Source organism: Equus przewalskii, chromosome 27, assembly GCF_037783145.1.
Source record: "Equus przewalskii isolate Varuska chromosome 27, EquPr2, whole genome shotgun sequence".
Taxonomy (NCBI): domain Eukaryota; kingdom Metazoa; phylum Chordata; class Mammalia; order Perissodactyla; family Equidae; genus Equus; species Equus przewalskii.
In genome coordinates this window covers 37911517-37931730 of record NC_091857.1, presented here as the reverse complement: position 1 = coordinate 37931730, position 20214 = coordinate 37911517, and the positions used below count along the sequence as shown (strand labels likewise).

The window sequence follows — 20214 nt, the reverse complement described above, 5'->3', positions numbered from 1 at the left end:
CGCCCCCTCCCTCTTCTCAGGCGGCGATTGGTCGAGACGCCCCTTCCCGTTGCTATGACAATATCTTCTGGCTGCCATTGGCTCCACTCCGCGCCCTCTGCCCCGCCCCTTCCCGCTCCAGGCCACACCCACTCTTTTTTCCCCAGCGGCGATTGGCCGATCCGTCCCGTTGCCATAACAGCATCCCGGCTGCCAGACTCCTCTCCGCCCCTTCCCTCCCCTCAGCCGGCGCCGGGAGGGAGGCGGGCCTGGCCTCGTCTCCATGGTGACGGCGGACGCGGCTGTGCGGGTGGCTGGTACCTACCGACTAGAGAGGGGCCTGCGGCGGCGGGGACCGAGACTGGGGCAAGGCCATGTCAGACCTGGGCTCGGAGGAGTTGGAGGAGGAGGGAGAGAATGATATTGGGGTGAGAGCTTCGGGTGAGGGAGGGGCTTCTGCGGTGCGCGGTGGCGAGCGGACCCCCGCAGCCGGGTTCCGAGAGTGGGGAGGCCTGGAGGCCAGCCACAGTCCCCTCCGGCAGACCGGCCAGGGATTAGGATCAAGCCGGCCACAGCGGGCGCTGCCTCCTGGAAGTTGGTGCTGAAAAGTGAAACCTTGTGACGTCAGCTTGCCACATCCCTTCTCTCTCTCCTCCCACTCCATCCCGCCTCCCATTAAAGGCAAAGATTTCTAAGTCAAGGCTTTGGAAGCGCCCTCTTCCCTGCTGTTACCCTCCATCCAGTCAGTTTTCTTGGATGGCCGGGTAGGAAAGCTCCTTCCTGGCAGCCTTCAAGAAATGCTGAGGAGGTCTCAGGCTCAGCGAAGTCTTCCTGAAGATATTACCATATAGACCCACAACCCATATGTGCTTTCTTCACCCTTGTCGGAACTGACGTAGGTCGTAAGAGATGCACATCCAGTGATGTGAACTGGGCTCTGTGTGGGCATATTTGTACTGCCCAGAGATTAGCCTCTCTAAGCCAGAGGGTAACCGTTTTCTGGCTGACAGGTTGGGAGCCTCAACTACTGTGTGTGTGCAGGGTACAGAGTTGAGATGGTTTCAGAATTAACTGAAAAATTAGTACCTGTGCTGTGATAGATGCTGTCAGTGCCTGCTCAGAACTTTTTGCTAACTCTGCACATCCAGCTCCCAGCTTCTGCCTGATTTGCTGTTCAAGACTAGCACCTCCACACACTGGAGCCACCTGGCTGGTAGGGAGAGCCAGAAGTGCGTGGGATCCATGTGCCCCTCGACAGCCAGAAGCTAGTGCTAAAAAGCAGGACAAATTGGAGCGGTTTATGCTCCAGGGTCCCCTGTGGATGAGGCTGAGTCTGGGATATCACCTGACATCAGCCATACTTGGCAGCCTCTTCTTTCATATCTGTTTCTCCACACCCTTTACTGGTTTCTCTGGGGAGCACTTTTTGTTTTTTTAAAAAATCACTTGCTCAGAATCTGCTTCTGAGGGAACCCAAACTGCCAAACCCACTCAGTAAGCTTTCTAGTTTATCTCCTCCAATGGCCCTACTGATTTGCAACTTTTCAGTGCCCATAATTTTCAGCTTCAAATCACAGTTGAGATCACTTTAAAGGACTGCCCTCCTGCTCAGCCACCCCAGCGGCTCAGGGTTGGGCGTACTGGAAGGCTCTTTGGGGCAGGAGGAGGGGCCTCTGGTACATTTTGATTTAGACTAACCCTGAAACAAATCTGTAAGGTCACAGACTTTTACCTTATATCCTGGTCAAGAATTTCTGAACCAAGCAGTGCTAGGAAATGACAAGAACTGCACAAATGTTTGTTTCTGAAGTCCTCAACTTTCCGTGTCTGAACCTGTCTTGTAATAATTCTCTACGGATCCAACTCCATCCATCGTTGCTCTGTGCCTTGGCTGTTATTTATGATGTGCACTCTACACTCAGGTACGAGGCGCTTGAGGAATGTTTATTTTATGAAGGATAGGGAAAAATAGGTAAATTTCAAGCTTGTGTTACATCTTTTATTGATTTACTTTGAAGATAGATACAAAATTATTTCCACATGGGCTATGAGGTTTGAACCTTCAGTCTTTTAATAGGGAGTGTAAAACTAAGATAAACTAAGTTGAGTTAGGAGATTCTTGTGACAGTGGAGCCCCATTTACTCCCCAGCTTCCTCCTGCCCCTTTCCCTCCCATCCTTTCCCTTCCCGGAAGGCCAAAGCTGTCTTCAGGCCACAGGCTCCCCAGGCCTTGTTTGAAGGAAGAGCTACTTTTCTTAGGGCATTTGCATTTAAGTCCTGGATTACTGGAGGGAGCAAATGGGGAGATATTTTTGTGCCTCAGGACCTGTTCCGCCTGCATATGCTGTTTCAAACATGTTCTGCTAAAGAACACAATTTGGAGTACTTTATGTTTTTCACAAATTGGCTGATTTTGTTTATAGCGTAAAGGGTTATTGTAATAAATTGCAAGCTCAGATGTTGGAGGGGAAGAGGGTGGCTCCCACTGTGGACAGGTACCAGTCTCAAGGCCTTGGATCAACGCTCCTGTCTTCCAGGCTGGTTACCTATCTGTAGACAGGGCCAAGAATTGGGAGAATTCAATGGAATACTGTTTGCACAGTGCTTAACACGTGGTTAGCGCTTACTAAGTTGGAGCTCTAATAATTCTGATTTCTTTCGCCCAGGAATATGAAGGGAGTCGGAATGAGGCAGGTGAGCGGCACGGCCATGGGAAAGCGAGACTGCCCAACGGGGACACGTATGAAGGGAACTATGAGCACGGTAAAAGACACGGCCAGGTCAGAGCCGCTGACTTGAAGGAGTGGTTTTCCCTATTTAATACTCTATTAGCAAGTACAAGATTCAGGAATGATACGGATTATATAATCGATGTGTTTCAGGGGATCTACAAATTTAAAAATGGTGCTCGCTACATCGGAGAATATGCCAAAAATAAAAAGCATGGTCATGGCACATTTATATATCCAGATGGATCAAGATATGAAGGTAAAATGTTCTCATGAAGCAGACTTGTGTGGCAGAGGGCTTTTGGGATTGAACTTGTCTGTGTATACTGAGATATACGAGAAAGCGTAAAGTTCTCCAGGTTAGTCAGTCATTCAACAAACAAAAATTGTGTTCCTATGTTCACAGGGTTGGCCCAGAAACCAGAAAGCCTTGTAATCAGTGAATTGATCCAGGGTGGGAAACATGACTGTTCCCGTGACCAGCACTTTCTCTCCTGTGAGCCCGTGTACTGCGGAGCTAACACTAGGGAGGCAGCTGGCGAGCACAGACCTCGCGCAGTTGGTTGGCCCCATGACTTTCGACGCTTGTTAGCTTCATCTCCTTGGACTTATTTCTGTTTCTGACAACCCCTCTTCCGATGAGCACACTGTTTCTTTAGACCTGATGGTTCCTTCTCTGAGGGCTTCTGGTCTGGGAGGCATTCTGTCTCATTAGGCTGGTGTTCCTATCTCTGCCATGTTCCTTACAGGCCAATCTTATGTCTCAGGAAGATCCTTGTTCCCTTATTTCCAAGAACCACACTGCTGCCCCACACACCATTGTCACCTGGTGTGACTACAGTGTTAGTCTAATCTTGATGAGGCGTGAAGGTGTGTCTGAACCTGGGAAGAGAGGCAAGGAGGGAGTGGGTTGTGAGCCTTCAGACCCTGTGCAAAATTCTATGTTCTAGGAAGTCACCTATTTTGATTAGATTGCCAAAAAGATCTGTGATCCCAACCCTGGGACTGTGGTGACAATAGGTGTGACCTTGTTCGGGCACCTCCCTGCTCCTTGCCTCAGCTTTCCCATCTGCAGTGTGAGGATTAAATGAATGAATACACATGAAACACTCAGAACCACGCCTGACCAATGGTAAGCACTCAGTAAGTGTCAGCTGGGCGACAATGCACTTTGTGATCACATTGCTTCTTAGTAAGGAGGACGCATCCTCAGAGTGCAAGCTGGAACTGCCTGTCTTGTTGCCACATAAAACCAGAACCAAGGGCTATTCTAGAAGGCTTCTGTGGGATCTGAGACCAAGGTGGAGGGTGTTAATGCTTTCCTGTTAGAGATGGAATTTCTTTTTTGTAAGATTGGTCCTGAGCTAACACCTGTTGCCAATCTTCTTTTCTTCTTCTTCTTCTTCTTTTCCCCCAAGTCCCCCTAGTATATAGCTACATATGCTAGTTGTAGGCCCTTCTGGCTGTGCTATGTGGGATGCTGCCTCAGCATGGCTTGATGATCCGTCCTAGGTCCGAGCCCAGGAGCTGAACCGGCGAAACCCTGGGCGGTGGAAGTGGAGTGCGTGAACTTAACCACTCGGCCACGGGGCCGGCCCTGAGAGAGATGGAATTTCTGTTGTTTATTTCATCGATCTTAGAAGGCTTGCTCCAGAAAAAGCACCATCTGCTTTTTAAATCAACCTTAAATAATTTAATTTAGGGCTTGATTTAATTCCTCCCAAATCCTTATGAAAGTAATCTCATTGTTGTGATTTTTTATTTCAGTGAAGATGTTAATACAAATTGAACAACACACATATATATTTATATAAAAAGATACTCAAAATAAGGAATTGAAGTAATGTTTAATACAAAGGTTAGCTAACGTCTAAAACTTCTCTGGAAATGTTGGAAATTTTTGTTCCTCCGTGTGGTTTCGCATCTTAAAGGGCGCAGGTGCGGTCACTCCTCAGAGGTCTCTCCTTTGAGGTCAGAAGCGGCAATATCAATTTTAGCTCAGTAAGTGTACAATCTTCCAGCCATCAAGTCCGAGTTCACACGTGGCTGAGTTCCTCGTTGCTGTGCATTGGCCGACTGCCATCGTGAGGGGCACTGAGTGGTTTCAGGCAGGGCGGTGTGCTCAGCCTCGGCCTGAAGTCTCCCAGACGCTGAGCCAGGCCAGGCCGAGGCCGCAGTGCTCGGACAGGCGAGGAGCTGGGAGGCGTTCCTGGCTCGGTGGCTACTTGGCCAACGGCAGGGAAACAAGGGTGCTTAGGGGAGTGAAGGAGGAGGTCGGAGGGGTGAGTGGGTGCCAGATTTTGGAGAGGAACCACCTCTGTAGAGCTCAAAGTCTGGGGATGGAGGGCCAAGGAGTACTCTGAGGCTGGAAAGGAAGGAAGCGTCCCCATCCAATGCTGCTCCTGTTGCCCGCCAAATAGAACTAGGAAAAACAAAGATGTTTAATAACGAAATTGTGGAGAAATAAAATGATTTGACGACTTGAAGCTAACTTTCCTAGAAGCTCTCAGGGGGCAGGAGCTGGAAGAAGAATGAGCTCTTGGCTATTGGGGTGCTTGTGGAGAAGAGAGCATGTTGTTGGAATAGACAAACCTGGATCTTTGTATCAGTCCTGCTGTGTGACCTTGGGCAAAGTGCATGATCTCTCTGGTTTTCGGGTCCTGCATCTGTAAAAATGTGTTTCAATTATTACACATCCCAAACGAAGTGCAAAGAGTCTAGCTGATATCTGGCACAGAGCGGCTCCTCGCAAATGCTAGCTCCCCTCTCTTCGGTGTCTTGCTGACTCAGCAGGTTGGGGGCCCGCATAGGGAGCCAGTGACTAAAGTGGATTTTAGATGTGGGGAGAGAAGCTTTTTGTGAAGGCTTTTTATTTCAAATGGTCTTTAATCCCCAGATCGCCAGACCTGGAAGCCATGGGGATGAGGCAGTGCTCTCCCCGAGGGAAACCCAACCCCAAACCACCAACCAACCAGCCAACTCGAAGGGTTTCTCCTGAAAAGAAATGTGGTTGAAAAAAACTTGAGTTGACAAGATCAAGAATGATGAGAAAGTATAGGATTAGGGGTAGAAAGACTTAAAAAGTTAAGTGGAAATTTAAAGCAACAGCAATCAAGTTTCTCAATGGCATTCATGTCAAAAAAGAAAACCTGACTCATGGCTGTGGAAGACCTGCTCCAGGAGGCGTCTGTTTGCTTAGCTGCCCTCCTCGGTTCTGCACCGTCTACTGTGGTCGGACGATAATCTGGTGGGCAGGGTCTCTTAACAAGTTGTTTGTTAAGTAAACTTGGACTTTTAAAAAAGTTTGCTCACCCATCTTCACTGGCTTGAAATTTAGAGTCTTTTGCAATTTAATTTTTCTCTTACATTTTTTAAAGTTTTCTGCAAAATACCCAATATATTTTTCTTGTCACACCACCCTGGAGACAAGAGAAGAGGATGCAATATTTCCGTCATGGTCTTCTGCTGGGAAGAAACCAAAGGGTGCAAGGGTGTCAGCAGAGGTCTCTTTGGCCCCCAGCTGGGCAGGAGTCAGCTCACGATAGCTCACAAAAGCCAGCTGGGCACTTCTTTTTCCCAACTCCACGCATAGCTTGAAATTGGCCACGGTGGAAATGTTGATACCACAGAAACTGGCAAATGCTACAGGTCAGGGCTGCTGCTTCTTTGCTGTTGTTTTAACTGATACGTTACCAGGACACCACTGCCCCTTGAGATTCAGGCAAGTTGGGCTGGCCCGGTGGCGCAGCGGTTAAGTTTGCACATTCTGCTTCTCTGCGGCCCGGGGTTCGCCAGTTCGGATCCCAGCTGCGGACATGGCACCGCTTGGCAAAAGCCATGCTGTGGTAGGCATCCCACGTATAAAGTGGAGGAAGATGGGCATGGATGTTAGCTCAGGGCCAGGCTTCCTCAGCAAAAAGAGGAGGATTGGCAGTAGTTAGCTCAGGACCAATCTTCCTCAAGGAAAAAAAAAAAGATTCAGGCAAGTCCTCCAAGACTTCTGCATACTCTGCATGTCCTCATGGCTACTTTAGGTTCAAGCCCCTGCTTTGAAGGAATTATCTCAGTTTGGGGATTCTCTGTCTCTCTTGCTCATGTCATCCCTGTCACACATCACACCATGGAAGCCAGTCCTCTTTCTTTCTTTCTTTCTTTTGAGGAAGAATAGCCCTGAGCTAACATCCACTGCCAATCCTCCTCTTTTTGCTGAGGAAGCCTGGCCCTGAGCTAACATCCGTGCCCATCTTCCTTCACTTTACACGTGGGGCGCCTGCCACAGCATGGCTTCACAAGTGGTGCATAGGTCTGCACCCGGGATCCAGGCCGGTGAACCCTGGCCCGCCGAAACAGAACGTGTGAACTTAACCGCTGCGCCACCAGGCCAACCCCACAGTCCTCTTTCTTAGTTGCTACCAACTGCTACCTCTTTCTTTTTGTGCATCTTCAGTACACCTGCCCTTTTCTAAACGGCTATCCACTCTCTGAAAGCATGCAGTGCGGCTCTTTCTGTTGCCTTACGCTGAGCTCTGCTGATGTGCGTGCGTCTGCCTCCCGCCCCGAGATGAGGGCAAGCTCCTCCAGGACGGCTCCGTTATCTGTACAGCTGCTTGTCTGTCTCCGCAAGTGCTCAGGACCTTGTAGGATTGAGGGAGGAAATATGTAGAAGTTCCCTTTTGTAGGTAGACTTCGGGGTTTGTTCATGTAAACACATATTTCTGGGATAATGAGCCTATTCTTAGCATGCTGTGTATTCTTCATCTTCATGCTGCACTGGATCTGTTTTTTGTATAAACCAGAAGCTTATACAAGTTTGGGATCCCTCTTTAAAAAAAGAACATAATGTTGGTATAAAAGTGAATTTTTATTTGTAATGAGAAATCAAAATAAATGAAAAATTTAAAAATACCACAAGCATCACAAAATCTGAGGAAATAACGTGAATTTTACAACTTTGTCTCTTACGCACCTCCCACATGCCTTTTCCCTATCTTCGTTAGCTAATAATGGAACATCTCTCTATTTGACAACAATTTTGTAACATCGTTTTCTATAGAGAAAACGGAGAATTCCATCTTTTCTCTTTGATCAACAAAGTGATCAAAATTCATTTTTTAAATTATTCATAGTCTAGGAAAGTGTCATTCAGCATAACTTGTTATTGGCAATGCCATGTTCATTTTTAGGGTAGTTGTCCACTTCAGAAACCTCTGCTAAGTGTCTTTCAAATGTGAGGTGTAAGATCTGAAGACATTCTGAGTTTCCTGGAGCAGGAGTTAATCTTCAAGAATTGACGACATTCACCAGCTTGTTAGCTGTCATCCTTATGGCAGAGGTGTGTTGTGAACATGGTGGAATCTTTGCTGGTTTCAGTATTTCCTATCAAGTCCACAGGAAATCAGCAGGAAAATGCCTGGAGGTGAGAGGGCAGGGACATTGACGTGAGGAGGCCGGGGGTTGGCAAAGGCGCAGAGTCCACTCACATGGACGTAGTGCACAGGTGTGTCGTATGTAGTCGCCCTGGAGACTAGGCTGGAAAGGTTGGAGCCAGGTGGCAAGGTGGGAAATGGAGGGAAATGCTGGCAAGTGGCTGGGATAGGCCATCCAGTCTTGACATTGTTGCTGGATCACTAAACACTTGCAAGGCAAACGGAGGGTGGTGGAGGGACCACCGGCAATGGGGCAGATACCCTGGTTTGAATGCTCTCCTGCGCCGCCCACCAACTGTGAAACCTGCTGTCGGCACATGCAGGCGACTGTGGCCCATGTACATACACCTGCCAAGATCTGTCCCCAGCGAACCCTCGACGCAGCCAGCTCCCCAAATGCTCCGCTACTCCACGCCCTCTGCCTGAGAGGCGCGGGAGGGAGGGAAGTCAGAGTGGAAAGAGGCAGTGGTGAAGGGCATCACCGCCTGCCTCTCACCCGGGTCTGCTTTCGTGTCGTCCTTCCAGGGGAGTGGGCAGATGACCAGAGGCATGGCCACGGCGTGTACTACTACGTCAATAACGACACCTACACTGGAGAGTGGTTCGCTCATCAAAGGTGCGGGTTCTCTCTTCATTCCTACAGCTGGATTCCTGTAACAAGAACATGACAACATCTTATTGAGAAACAGCCTCAGAGCAAAGCCCATTAACCAACCCTGCCAGGCCGTTCAAACCCTCCACGGCTTTACGGCGAGCAGCCAGATGATGCGTTCCTGGGCAGGGGCAGTCTCGAGGCGGGAGAACACGTGGGTCCTTCACCCAGGAGCCCCAGGGTGTGGAGGGCACAGAAGAACCTCCTGGATGCCGGAGCCACAGCTCCCAGGAGTGCTGCCTCTTCCCCGCGTGAACCAACTGATAGACAGGAAGGTCATCCAGTAGGCAGTGCCCGTCCCAGGCTGCGCGCACAGAGCAGGAGCATCCTTTGATCGGGCACAGATATAGAAGCCAAACGGCTTGTGAGCCTGTGTCACCCTAGGCTGCTCTCAATTTAAATATCTGTCTTATAAGCCTGGAAGCTTTTCACCAGGTGGAAGATGCATTGTGTTCCTTGTCTTATCCAGGCATGGGCAAGGCACCTATTTCTACGCGGAGACGGGCAGTAAGTATGTCGGCACCTGGGTAAACGGACAGCAGGAGGGTGCGGCTGAGCTTGTTCACCTGAACCACAGGTACCAGGGCAAGTTCTTGAACAAAAATGTAAGTCAAAGGGAAGCAACATTTGCCAATGAAATACCCTCCTCCCCCAGCCTATGTAACCGTGTGAGCCAAAAAACTAAGTAAAAACTTAGGGAAACTCTCCCACCGCCTCCTCACTGTCCCCGGACCCCTGAATATGGGAAATGAGGCAGCTGTGCCTCTCTGAGCCTCTCTGATAGCCACAGAGGGCATAGTGAGGAGGGGGGCTTGGCCTGTTTCTCTGCATCTCAGTAAAATCTCCCCTCTTCCAGCACTGATGTGCCACATATTATAACACGCGGGGGAGGGGGTGCATCTTGACCTCTTGTATGTGCTCCCTCTCACGGTAAATCTGATATGAAATGGTTGTTTGCCTGGAATGACTGAATATTTCCTGCAGTTGAGCATGTGGGCGTTTGGGGTTTCTTTCTGCTGGAGCTGCAAGGCTGGAGCCCCTGGGGCGGGGAACGGCGGGTGGTGGTGGGTGCATGGAGACCCACGAGCTGCTTCCTGGTGCTGCAGCCAGCCCACCAGCTCCAGGTTGTGGTGGGGTTGGAGGGCTGCGCAGAGCCCCAGGTCTTGGGTCTGCAGGTTTCCAGTTCTCGGTGCCGGCGATAAGTCATTTCTGTTTGGAGGACTCTGTGGCTTGGCTTGCCCTTTTTGTCCGAGCCCTAGAGGGATGCAGACAAACCCTGGACAATTCTGACCGGACCACCCTGACGTTTGTTATAGCTTTGATCAGGGGTCGAGCAGAAACTTCCCCCGAAGAAGGAGTTTGCTGAGCAAATTAAAGGCGTTAGAAGTTGCCACAGGGAACATTGAACTGATTTAATGAAGTCGTCTCAGACTCTCTTAAAGCTCGGTTTTCATTTACATATAATTCACGCCCTAATTACAGAGTCTACTTTTAGTCTTCATTAAAACAGCACATTCTCCTCAAATCTATACATCATGTATTCAATTCCCATGGGGTATTTTTTGATCTCAGGAGGTGGGCGGAGGGAAAGAGAATTTGACGAAAGTTAACGGGGAAGAATCAGTGAATGCAGAGAGCTAGACTAGTCTGAAAGAGAAGAGCGAAAGTGGATGCTTCACTCTGCTGGCTAGTGAGAACCTTAAACTTATACAAGTAATCGTGAGTACATTCTACCTGCGAACACTCAGACACGAGTCCTCTTGCCTACCTCATGCTCCAGCCCTCCCCTCCCCTTGCTTCTTCTCCCTGCAGGAGTGTCCTTCCATGCCACTTTCTGTGCATCACATGCACTTATACATACAACAACACACACTTGTACAACTTATATAGAATTATAGGGTGAGGGTTTTAGTGTCATAAATGGGATCACATGACATCAGAATACACAAATATACACAAAGGAACATTATCTTTTTTCACACTTGAGAGTATTTATATAGGTTAGATACTGGAATTGCTGAATCCACAAGTATTGAGATATATATATATATAAATTTTTTTTGTAAGGAAGATTTGCCCTGAACTAACATCTGTTGCCAATCCTCCCCCACCTTTTTTTTGTGTGTGTGAGGAAGATTAGCCCCGAACTAACGTCTGTGCCAATCTTCCTCTACTTTGTATGTGGGTTGCTGCCACAACATGGCTGATGAGTGGTGTAGGTCTGCAACCGGGATCCGAACCTGTGAACTCGGGCCGCCAAAGTGAAGCGTGAGGAACTTTAACCACTCAGCCACAGGGCTGGCCCCAGTATTGCTATTTTAAATCATGATGGATACTGCCAATTGTCCTACAAAACTGTGCCTGTTCATACTGTCACCCACAGAATATGAGAGTCTCTATCCCATTTTCTCATCCAACACTGGATATTATCAGTTTTCAATATTTTTTGCAAATCTGATGGGCAAAAAATGTTCTCTCATTGTTTTCATGAGCATCTCCCTGATTCCTAGTGAGGTTCAGCATCTTTGCACACTCTTGTTATTGGTTTGACTTTCTTCCTCAGAGAATTACTGGTCCCATCCTTGCTGACAAGTTATTGGAACATGCTGTAAAGCTTCGATTGTTACGGCAGTGTGATAGCGGGATGGAGATATACGGGTCAGCGAAGCAGGTTAGAAAGTCAGAGGCAGATCCCAGGTGCAAAATAATTTAGCACTTGAAGGGGGGGGCCTCTCAAATCAGCGGAGAATGATGGGGAGAGGCCAAGAAACGGGGCTGGGCCAGCATGGTAACCATTTGGGAGGAAAATAAAATCAGAATTTGTCCTCCAACGTGTAGAGGAAGAGACTTTCTAGAAGAAATGGAGATTTAAAGGTAAACTAGAAAATCACAGATAGAAAGGTGAATGTTTACCAACTTTGCAACAAGGAAAGAGAACCTTTTAAACCGACACATAAAGTGGAAAAACAATAGATTTAGTGTGATAAAAATAGTCCCTTAAAGTTTAGAAAATGCTATAAAGAAAATTTAAGTGATAAATGACCAACCAATGGGGTTAGGATATTTGCAGCATTTAATATATAAAACACCTGTGTCAATCAGCATGATTTAAATGGTCAAAATCTTGACAAAAATTCAACCTTACTATCAACTTTAGCGAGGCGACTTAAAATGATGAGGTGGTTTTTTACGTATTTATAAAAGTATAAAAATAGAACAAAATGTTTTAATGCCCAGAAAACACAAGGTTTTAAGGATAAGGGGGCTTTTCAGTGCTGTTGTGGTAGTGAAAATTATTAGAGCTTTCTTCTGGTCAAAAAAAAAAATATATGTAAATACTTTTATCCAGAAATTCTACTTCCGAAAACTTACCCTAAGGAAAATATCAAGAGTGTACATAAAGATGTAACTCAGAATATGTTTCCTATAGTAGTCTTTGTCAAAGAAAAATGTCTGAACACCAAATGTCAACAACATTTGACAAATGGGTAGAACAGATTATAATTCATAGATGAAATGAAACACCAGGTTGACAGCTGGTGCTGTGGCAGAATATTTGTGAACGTGGGAAGTTGTTCACAGCATACTTCTAAATAAAAGCAGAGTACGAGTCAGTATGTACAATTATAATCAGATTTTTATAAAGAAAAATCTGTGTGCTAGAAACAAGGTTACAGAGTCAAAATATTATTAGTTCCACCTCTGGCTAGTTTGACTGTGGCTATCAACTGAATGAAAGTTTTGTAATAAATACATTGCTTTTATAAGGAGATAAAGCGTAGTTGAAGTTTCTAAAAACAAACGGAACAGGACCTCTACTTTGCAATTCCATCAGCCATTAGTTCATAAAAGCATTCTTTAATCTACGTGGGACTTTGCCCAATTACACGGTTTGGGCAGGTTCTATGGAGGTGACGTTACAAAGCATTTTGCACTTTCTGTGGGGTGTTGACACTTAAGAGTGTAGCACCTCTTGCTTTCTATTCCCTTTGCAGCCCGCTGGCCCTGGAAAGTACGTGTTTGATGTTGGCTGTGAGCAGCATGGGGAATATCGCTTAACAGATATGGTAAGTGGCAGAGTCTGTATCGTTTCCCACACTCGTAGGTGATGTCGTTCCTATAGATCCGACAAGGCTAGAAGTCACACCGATGCATGGGGACTTTCACTTTTTCATTTTCCTTCATTTGCATGTGTTGGTCTAGAAATAAAAGCCAGAACTAAACGATCCCATTTCACAGTTATTGCTGAAATCCAGACCTAGTTTTTGTCCAGAGGAACCAGCTAACTCTGAGTTGGAGAGCTCCGGACAGTGTTAGGTCCCAGAACCGACCCCTGCAATCTGTAACCACCGTGTCACCAAATTCATCCAATAACTCAGTGTTTCAGGTGTGTGACTCGCACCGCTTATAATTTTCTCTTTTTGTTCCTTGCCAATACTTAACGTTAATATGATGCTAAATTAATATTCCCTGGTTGATATGGAAATTAGCCAGCTAGGTTTGTCATTATTAGGCATCCAAATATACATGTGTGTGTGTGTGTCTGTGTGTGTGTGTGTGTGTATGTGTGTGTGTATGTGTGTGTGTGTGTGTGTGTGATGTGTGTGTGTTTGTGTGTGTGTGTGTATGTGTTGGGGTGAGGGAGGCCGCACTCGTATTCCTTTCATTATTGCCTGACCAAGGCCTGTGGATAATATAGTACAATACCCCCGGAACACCTCCCCCAGGCGCCCCACCCCACCCCCAACCAGGACACCCCCAGGGTCCCTCCCTCCAGGGTACTTCCCCAGGGGAGCTCCCCCCAGGTTCCCCCAAGTGCAACCCCACAGTCTTCTCCCTGTGTCTTTTCACATTGTCTCCCTCTGTGCATGTCTGTGTGTCCAAATTCCCCCTTTTTATAAGGACACCAGTTATATTGGATTTGAGTCCACCCCAATGACCTCATTTTAACTTGATGACCTCAGTAAAGAGTCTATCTCCAAGTAAAGTCACACTCTGAGGTGTATTGGAGGTTAGGATTCCAACATATCATTTTGGGGGACACAATTCAACCTATAACACTGGGGAAACAGACTCCCAGACTCTAAGATGTGCAGGCAAGATTTCCTGGGGAGTGTGTTGGCATCAGTTGCTGTAAGGGAGTAAAGGAAACCAGATTTGGCAGAAGAGAAAGTTGAGCTGTTCACTGGACCCCGTGGGAGCTCTGCAGCAGGATGGCCTTTCAATGTTTCCTAAATGGAGGCAAGGACCTTTGACCCTCTCTCGACCCATCATGGGGTGCAGGCTGCCCGTGGACACGGCATGATGCCTGGACTATGTGGCTTCCTTTGTTGGAGGGCAGTTCCTTGCGAGGGACTCTGTTATGAGCAATCAGCTGCCAACACTCCCGGCAGCTGGAGGATTGAGGCCCTGATCCTGGGGGAGGATCCCCCTACAGGAGACGACAGGTCCTCCCAGGGGTGGTTCTCAAAGGGTAGTCCCTGGGCCTGCATCATCAGCATCCCCCGGGAATCTGTTGGAGATGCAGATAAGTGGGCCCCACCCCCGATGTGCTGAATCAGAACTCTAGGGGTGGGGCTGGGGACCTGTATGTTAACAAGCCCTGCAGGGGCTTCTGGTGCTGTTCAAATTTGGGCACCACTTCCTGGAGCAAAAGTGTTGCCCTTCATGGGAGGCAAAACTCAGAAATTTTGAAGCCAAGTGGACTATTTATTTCTGAGTGACTCAATGGAAGTAATAGGCAGGTGTCTGTCACTCGTTGTCGTAGGTATGATCGCCTACATGACAGTGAAGTTTTCCATATTTATAGGGTTGATGTTCAGATCCTTGGAATTTCGTGATGGTTACAAAACTGAGATAGTTAGAATACGCTTGGCAAGATTGACATATGTTGGCTGTGCACCATTGTTGGAATTATCCATTATTATAAAACATTCCGCATTTAGAAACGATAAACTCTCACTCTACCGTGACTGAACTTTACTTTTCCTTCCACGATCCTTGAGATTAGAGCTTTAGTGTTTATGCTCTTCAGTATCATTCTATGGTTGTCTGAGGATGTTTCTAGGCCTTTTCTTACCGTGATCTTGGTTTTATTATATATAAAGACGCTTAGAGCTGGAAAATGTGGCTGAGCAATTGAAAAGGGCATTTAGGCCTTAACTGCTCCAGACAGCTGGGAAGTGACAGCTGAAAGCCTTTCATGTTGAAAGCCTTTTGTGGCGTCAGTCGACAGAGTGCAGGTGGAGTGTTGCATTGTACTTTGATTGCTCATCCGAGTTCTTTCAAGATCCACTTTCAACCCTTAGATTATACTACGAATGGTTGGCAAGTGGTCTGATCACTGAATCGTATTATAAAAATGCTCAGACGCAGCTCAAAACCTATCCCTTCTCCCCTCACTTTAAATATCCCACACCAAGTTTACACACATGTTGCTAAATTTATATTTTTTAAACTTAAAATAGGAAAGAGGAGAAGAGGAAGAGGAGGAAGAGACATTGGCAGCTGCTGTTCCAAAATGGAAGGCTACCAAAATCACAGAGCTGGCCCTGTGGACACCCACCCTCCCTGAGGAGCAGCCACCTGAGGGTGGACCTGGCCAAGAAGAGGCCCCACGAGCTGAGGGTATGGCGCCTCCAGTGTCAGAGCTGCGCATGTCCTCTTCACAGGCCAGTTGTAGGTTGGGCTCTCTGGGAAGTGGACTCTGAGTCCCTTTTTTGTGCAGGATGTCCTTAGGGAGAGCCTTTGGGGTCAGATCCTCCCAGGGGATGGAGAGGAGGGGAGAGCAGTAGGACTGATTGGATAGAGGGACGAGTCAAGCTATGACGCCGGCACTCGGCGGCCTCAGTTGATGCCATGGGAAGCCCATTGTGTCCTGTGGGTGTTCTGGCAACAGGTTCATTTTGCCCACCACCCGGAAAGCCAAACAGCGAGACGACGAGATTGCAGCAGAGAGAGGGTTTAATCACAAGGTAGCCACGTGAGGAAGTGAGAGCATGAGCCTCAAATTCAACTTCCCTGAAAATGGGGACTCAAGGACATTTATGGGATGAGGGGCAAGGTGGTCTGAACTGTGGAGAGAGGTGATTGGAAGTGAGGAGAGGTGAGGCAATTGATGATCTGTGCAAGCGTAGTCAGACTCCGTATCTATTCACAGGATGCATGTTCACAAAATGGCAGCATTAGCATAGGGTGGAGTTTTTAGCCTCTTGACATCAAAAGTCACCTATCGGACATCTGCGTGGGCCCAGTTGATTGGTTAGTGGTCTCAACTGGCTTGAAGTGAACAAGGGGTTCTAATTCCTGAAAAATAGCTCAAAACACCCATTGCCGTGGTGACCCAGGCTCCAGGGAGATGTCCTCTATAGGAGCCTAGTGGAAGTCAGACAGCATATTGCCCAAACAGCACAGTTAACAATGGGCGGGTTAAACAGCTAAAAGCTATAATCAGTAACTGCAAAAAGGAAAAAAACTTAAGTTCTTAGCTACTGAATCATCAATGGCTAACTCTCTGTCGATTTCAACCCCTCATAGTCTTTGGTCATTCCTCATTCTTGAGGAATTTGGGGCAAAGACCCATCTAGCTACTTCCTGCTGAATCGGGGCATAGATCTGGGTTAGAGGATGAAACTGTCTAGCACTCATTTGGAAATATTCTCTTGTTCCCGGCTTCAGGTTGACATTTTACATGATTAGAATTCTGTGTCTTGCTCAACAGCTTTGGAACAACATCGAAAGGCACATTTTATAATCAAGTATTAGAACAGAAGGATGAGAAGGACAGACAAGCCAAATTTTAAGAGTCCTCGAAAAATAGACCTAATCTCCAGTATGGCCTCCATCTGATCTCCAGGTGGGGCAGACCTCTGGTCCCAGTTCCTGATAGTCCTTTGTTTACTGGATGTGCATCAGAGACTGGAGCAATGCCCTATATCCTGATCTTTCAGTTGTCGTTGATGATGGCTGTCAACATAGACTCTCTGCCCGGGGGTCACCACATTCCTAAGGAACTCAGAAGCAAAGTTATCAACTTATAGCAGCTGGGAGGGGCCCTAAAATCTACAGAGCTTGTCTGGGCTAGTTAATCAGAGGTCATTCAAAGTTACAGTATGGTTTCTTTTCTACAATATGGCTTCTCTTCTGTCAACCTTGTGTTGAGCCGATATCAACGGGTCTTTACCCCCTCACCTTGGTCAGTGACGAGCTGCAGGTGACCTGGGCAAGGTGGCTGACAGCACCTGCAGTGACAAGTCCTTTCTGAAGAGGAGCCGGGCAGCACTTCTCCATGGCTCACAGCAGTCTTTCTGAGATGTAGGGAAGGTGCCCTGGAATGTGGGTTATTCTGGGTGGGAGTCCTTCCGTTGTGAGTAATTGAAAGACAGCTCAAACTGGCCTAAGTGAAATAATACTAATACTAATTGATTGGTTCATACAACTGGAGAGTCAGGCGTAGAGACAGCCTCAGGCATGGCTGGATCAGGCCTCTGCTCTTGTGGGCATTGGCTCTGCTGTCTTCCCTTTGGAGGCAAATGCTCATTGACTTTATCAAATTGTCACCGAATCAGCTCAAGAACCCTGGAGAACAGAGAGCTTCTCTTTCTCAATATGGTCATCGGAACTCTTGGGAATTAGAGTTATCAAACCAATGGTGCCCATCCCTGAACCAGTCACTGCAACTGGGATGGGATGCTCTGTGTGCCAGGCGGGTGGAACTTCAGGTGGGGAGGGGCTGTCCCCTGAGGGAGAAGCCGGGCCTGCTCTCAGCAGGAGGGAGGGTGCCTCGGGGGACGGAGCGCCGCCCCTATTCCTGTTTCTTTTGCTTCAGGCCCCGGAGAGCCTGCCGAGGAGGCCCAGGCTCTGACGGACATTTCAGAGGAAGAGACTGACTCATTGAGGCCCGGAGAGGAAGACGGAGACGCTGCCACAGAGGAGGGCCATGAGGACGGCGGGGAGGAGTTCCGATATGACAACCTAGACCAGGGTGAGCCGCTCTGGTGGAGCGAGGAGGGTGGGAGGGAAGCGAGGGCCGCGCACACACAGGGCCGAGCTGGAGGGTCGTCCACCTTGGGCCAAGGCTGTCCTTGGGCCGGGCCTGAGGGACTGGGAGACGGTCTCTGAGGACCTGCTAAGAACTCATGTGACACCCATAAGAAGGCTGCTTCTTCCTGGGTCCTCCTGCAAATGTGTGACTGTGCCCTGTCTGTCCTCCTCTCCATCAGTTGCCAATCTCCATTTTCGCCAAGAGAGCAGGCCGCAGGGTCCTGTCAGCAGTTTATAACATGGCTCTATTTAACTGCACGATTTTTACAGTGGCTGAGTCACAGCAGTGTGAGCAGAGGCCAGCGGTGCTGGGAACCAGCTCTGTTTAAGTGGGTTTGAATGTACCATTAATCTAGAAGCTTCCGCCTCTGCAGGTCCTGGAACAGGGATGTGAGCGAGTTTCTTCTTTAACATAGCTAGCAGTGAGAGTTACAGAGCCCACTCAGCAACAAAGAAGAATTCTAAATTTCATGAATTTAAAATAGCATCTTATGAGAATGTAGCAAAGTCCTGCTTTTCTTTTTATTAATACAAGGGCCAAAAAGTGACATATTTCATTCATAAAGCTGGTTGCATTTGGACGGTATATACAGGTAAGAGAGAATTATTGAACATGCTCTCACTTACATGAATAGTCTTAACATTTACGTTGAAAATATCTTTTGCCTAGTTTATTACTAGTACCAAAAGAAAAACTATAAAAGTATGCATAAAATTTAACCTTCCAGAGGCCAGCCTGGTGGCTCAGTGGTTAAGTTTACGTGCTCCACTTTGGCGGCCTGGGTTTTCTGGTTCAGATCCTGGGTGCGGACCTACACACCGCTTGTCAAGCCATGCTGCGGCGGCGTCCCACATATAAAGTAGAGGAAGATGGGCACCGATGTTAGCTCAGGGCCAGTCTTCCTCAGCAAAAAGAGGAGGACTGTTGGCAGATCTTAGCTCAGGGCTAATCCGCCTCAAAAAAAGAAAAAAAAAATTAACCTTCCATTTTTTGCCTGATAAATGCTTAATATTTATAATATTATTTATTACAAAAAGATCTGTTAGCAAATAAAGAATCTTAAAATAGAAAAATGTTAATATGGAGTATATTCTGTTTCTCTTTTCTTCCCAGGAAATGCTAGTTTTGAAGAAGAAGAAACTAGACAATTAGATCCATCAGAATGAGGGTGCAGCCCAACGCTTAGGAGAGTGTATTGTGCAAATGCTCCGTTATGCGGACGTTACTTAATTCATTCACAGTAATCAGTTATTCATCTTTTTTTGCTTAGTTGTTTGTTAAAATGGTTTACAATTGCAAATAAATTTCCTCCTTATCTTTAGTTTATGAGACAACTTCTGCTTCGAGTTCCTTCAACTGAAAGTTACCGGGTTATTTTGACATGGTTTTTAGTGGTGTGTGTGTGTGTGTGTGTGTGTGTGTGTTTTAGCAGTCTTCCCCTATTCGAGGAGAAAACTAGGATAAAGAAAAGTGTCACACAGCTGTAACCCTACAGAAGATGGTTAATGGAAGTGGATTTCAGGCTGAGCTAGTGGAGTAATTGTATCCTAAAGCTCCTCTCAGATTTCCCTCAAAGGAGTTAGAAAAACACCTAGAATATAAGAATTCCTGTGTGCAGTTCTCATTAAACACCACATAGTAGATACGCCCCGAGCTGGGGTGAGAAACCGTCAGCTGCCATTGGAGGGGCCGCTCCCGCCCCGTCCATGTCTTCAGCATTCACTGTGGATTTTGGCTCCCCGAAGGGTCCCTGCCGATGGCCGAGGGTCAGTGGCCCACAGGTGTGGTTTCAGCCTGTTGTGTACACTCTTCAGGTCTCCTAGAGGGGAGGCCAATGCCGAGGCCACATTCACGTTTCTTGAGTAGGGGCCCATCCTGGCTCCTCCCCCATCTCCCCGGCACCACTGCAGGCCCTGCTGTTGTAAAGTCACAAACTCCGGGAGGAGCCCCTGCCTCCTCTCCTGCCAGCTCTGCTCACCCATCCTCCTCTGTCCCCAGGGTCGCTCAGCAAGAGTCGTCGATTCGCCCAAAAATGTCCTTCACAGTTGGTCTGCCCAACCCTGATCCCTCTACCTCCCCCGCGCCCCCTTTTCACCTAGCCTCCCGAGTTAGGAAAAACTCGGTCTACCTCCTGTATTTCTCGTTCACCCTCACGCTACTGCCACACTCGCAACACTGCTGACACAGATATGTGGGCTTTTTTTCCCCCACACCAAGCAAGTCTGTGACACCAGCTGGGTGTCCTACGATTTGTCTCGATTCTGACACTATCTACCAAGCGCCAGATCCCACAGGTTAAGGGCTCAGTCCACTTCAGATGCCAATCAAGAATGGTCAGGGCCCAGGTTCCCTACGACGTCTGTCAACTTGGCTACAAATCGTAGG

General features: G+C 47.7%; 2 protein-coding genes across 3 annotated transcripts in view; one reads left to right on the top strand and one right to left on the bottom strand.

The window, feature by feature from the left end:
* SLC37A1 (solute carrier family 37 member 1) overlaps positions 1-439 on the bottom strand; it is a 79802-nt gene extending 79363 nt beyond the window's left edge. The window contains exon 1 of the mRNA XM_070597301.1: positions 305-439. The gene's annotated coding sequence lies outside the window, so the exon portion shown is untranslated. The remainder of the gene's footprint in view (positions 1-304) is intronic.
* On the top strand, positions 166-19150 carry RSPH1 (radial spoke head component 1). Of its 2 annotated transcripts, XM_008535291.2 has the most exons (9): positions 166-407; positions 2646-2759; positions 2862-2967; positions 8660-8750; positions 9256-9391; positions 12782-12853; positions 15254-15413; positions 17614-17769; positions 18943-19150. In XM_008535291.2, the coding sequence occupies exons 1-9, from the start codon at positions 354-356 to the stop codon at positions 18993-18995; spliced, it is 942 nt and encodes a 313-aa protein (XP_008533513.1). In that variant the 5' UTR covers positions 166-353; the 3' UTR covers positions 18996-19150. The 2 variants fall into 2 exon arrangements, with proteins under 2 accessions (XP_008533513.1, XP_070453416.1); XM_070597315.1 differs by lacking the exons at positions 8660-8750; positions 9256-9391 and having other exon boundaries at positions 265-1901.
* Positions 19151-20214: the final 1064 nt, after the last annotated feature.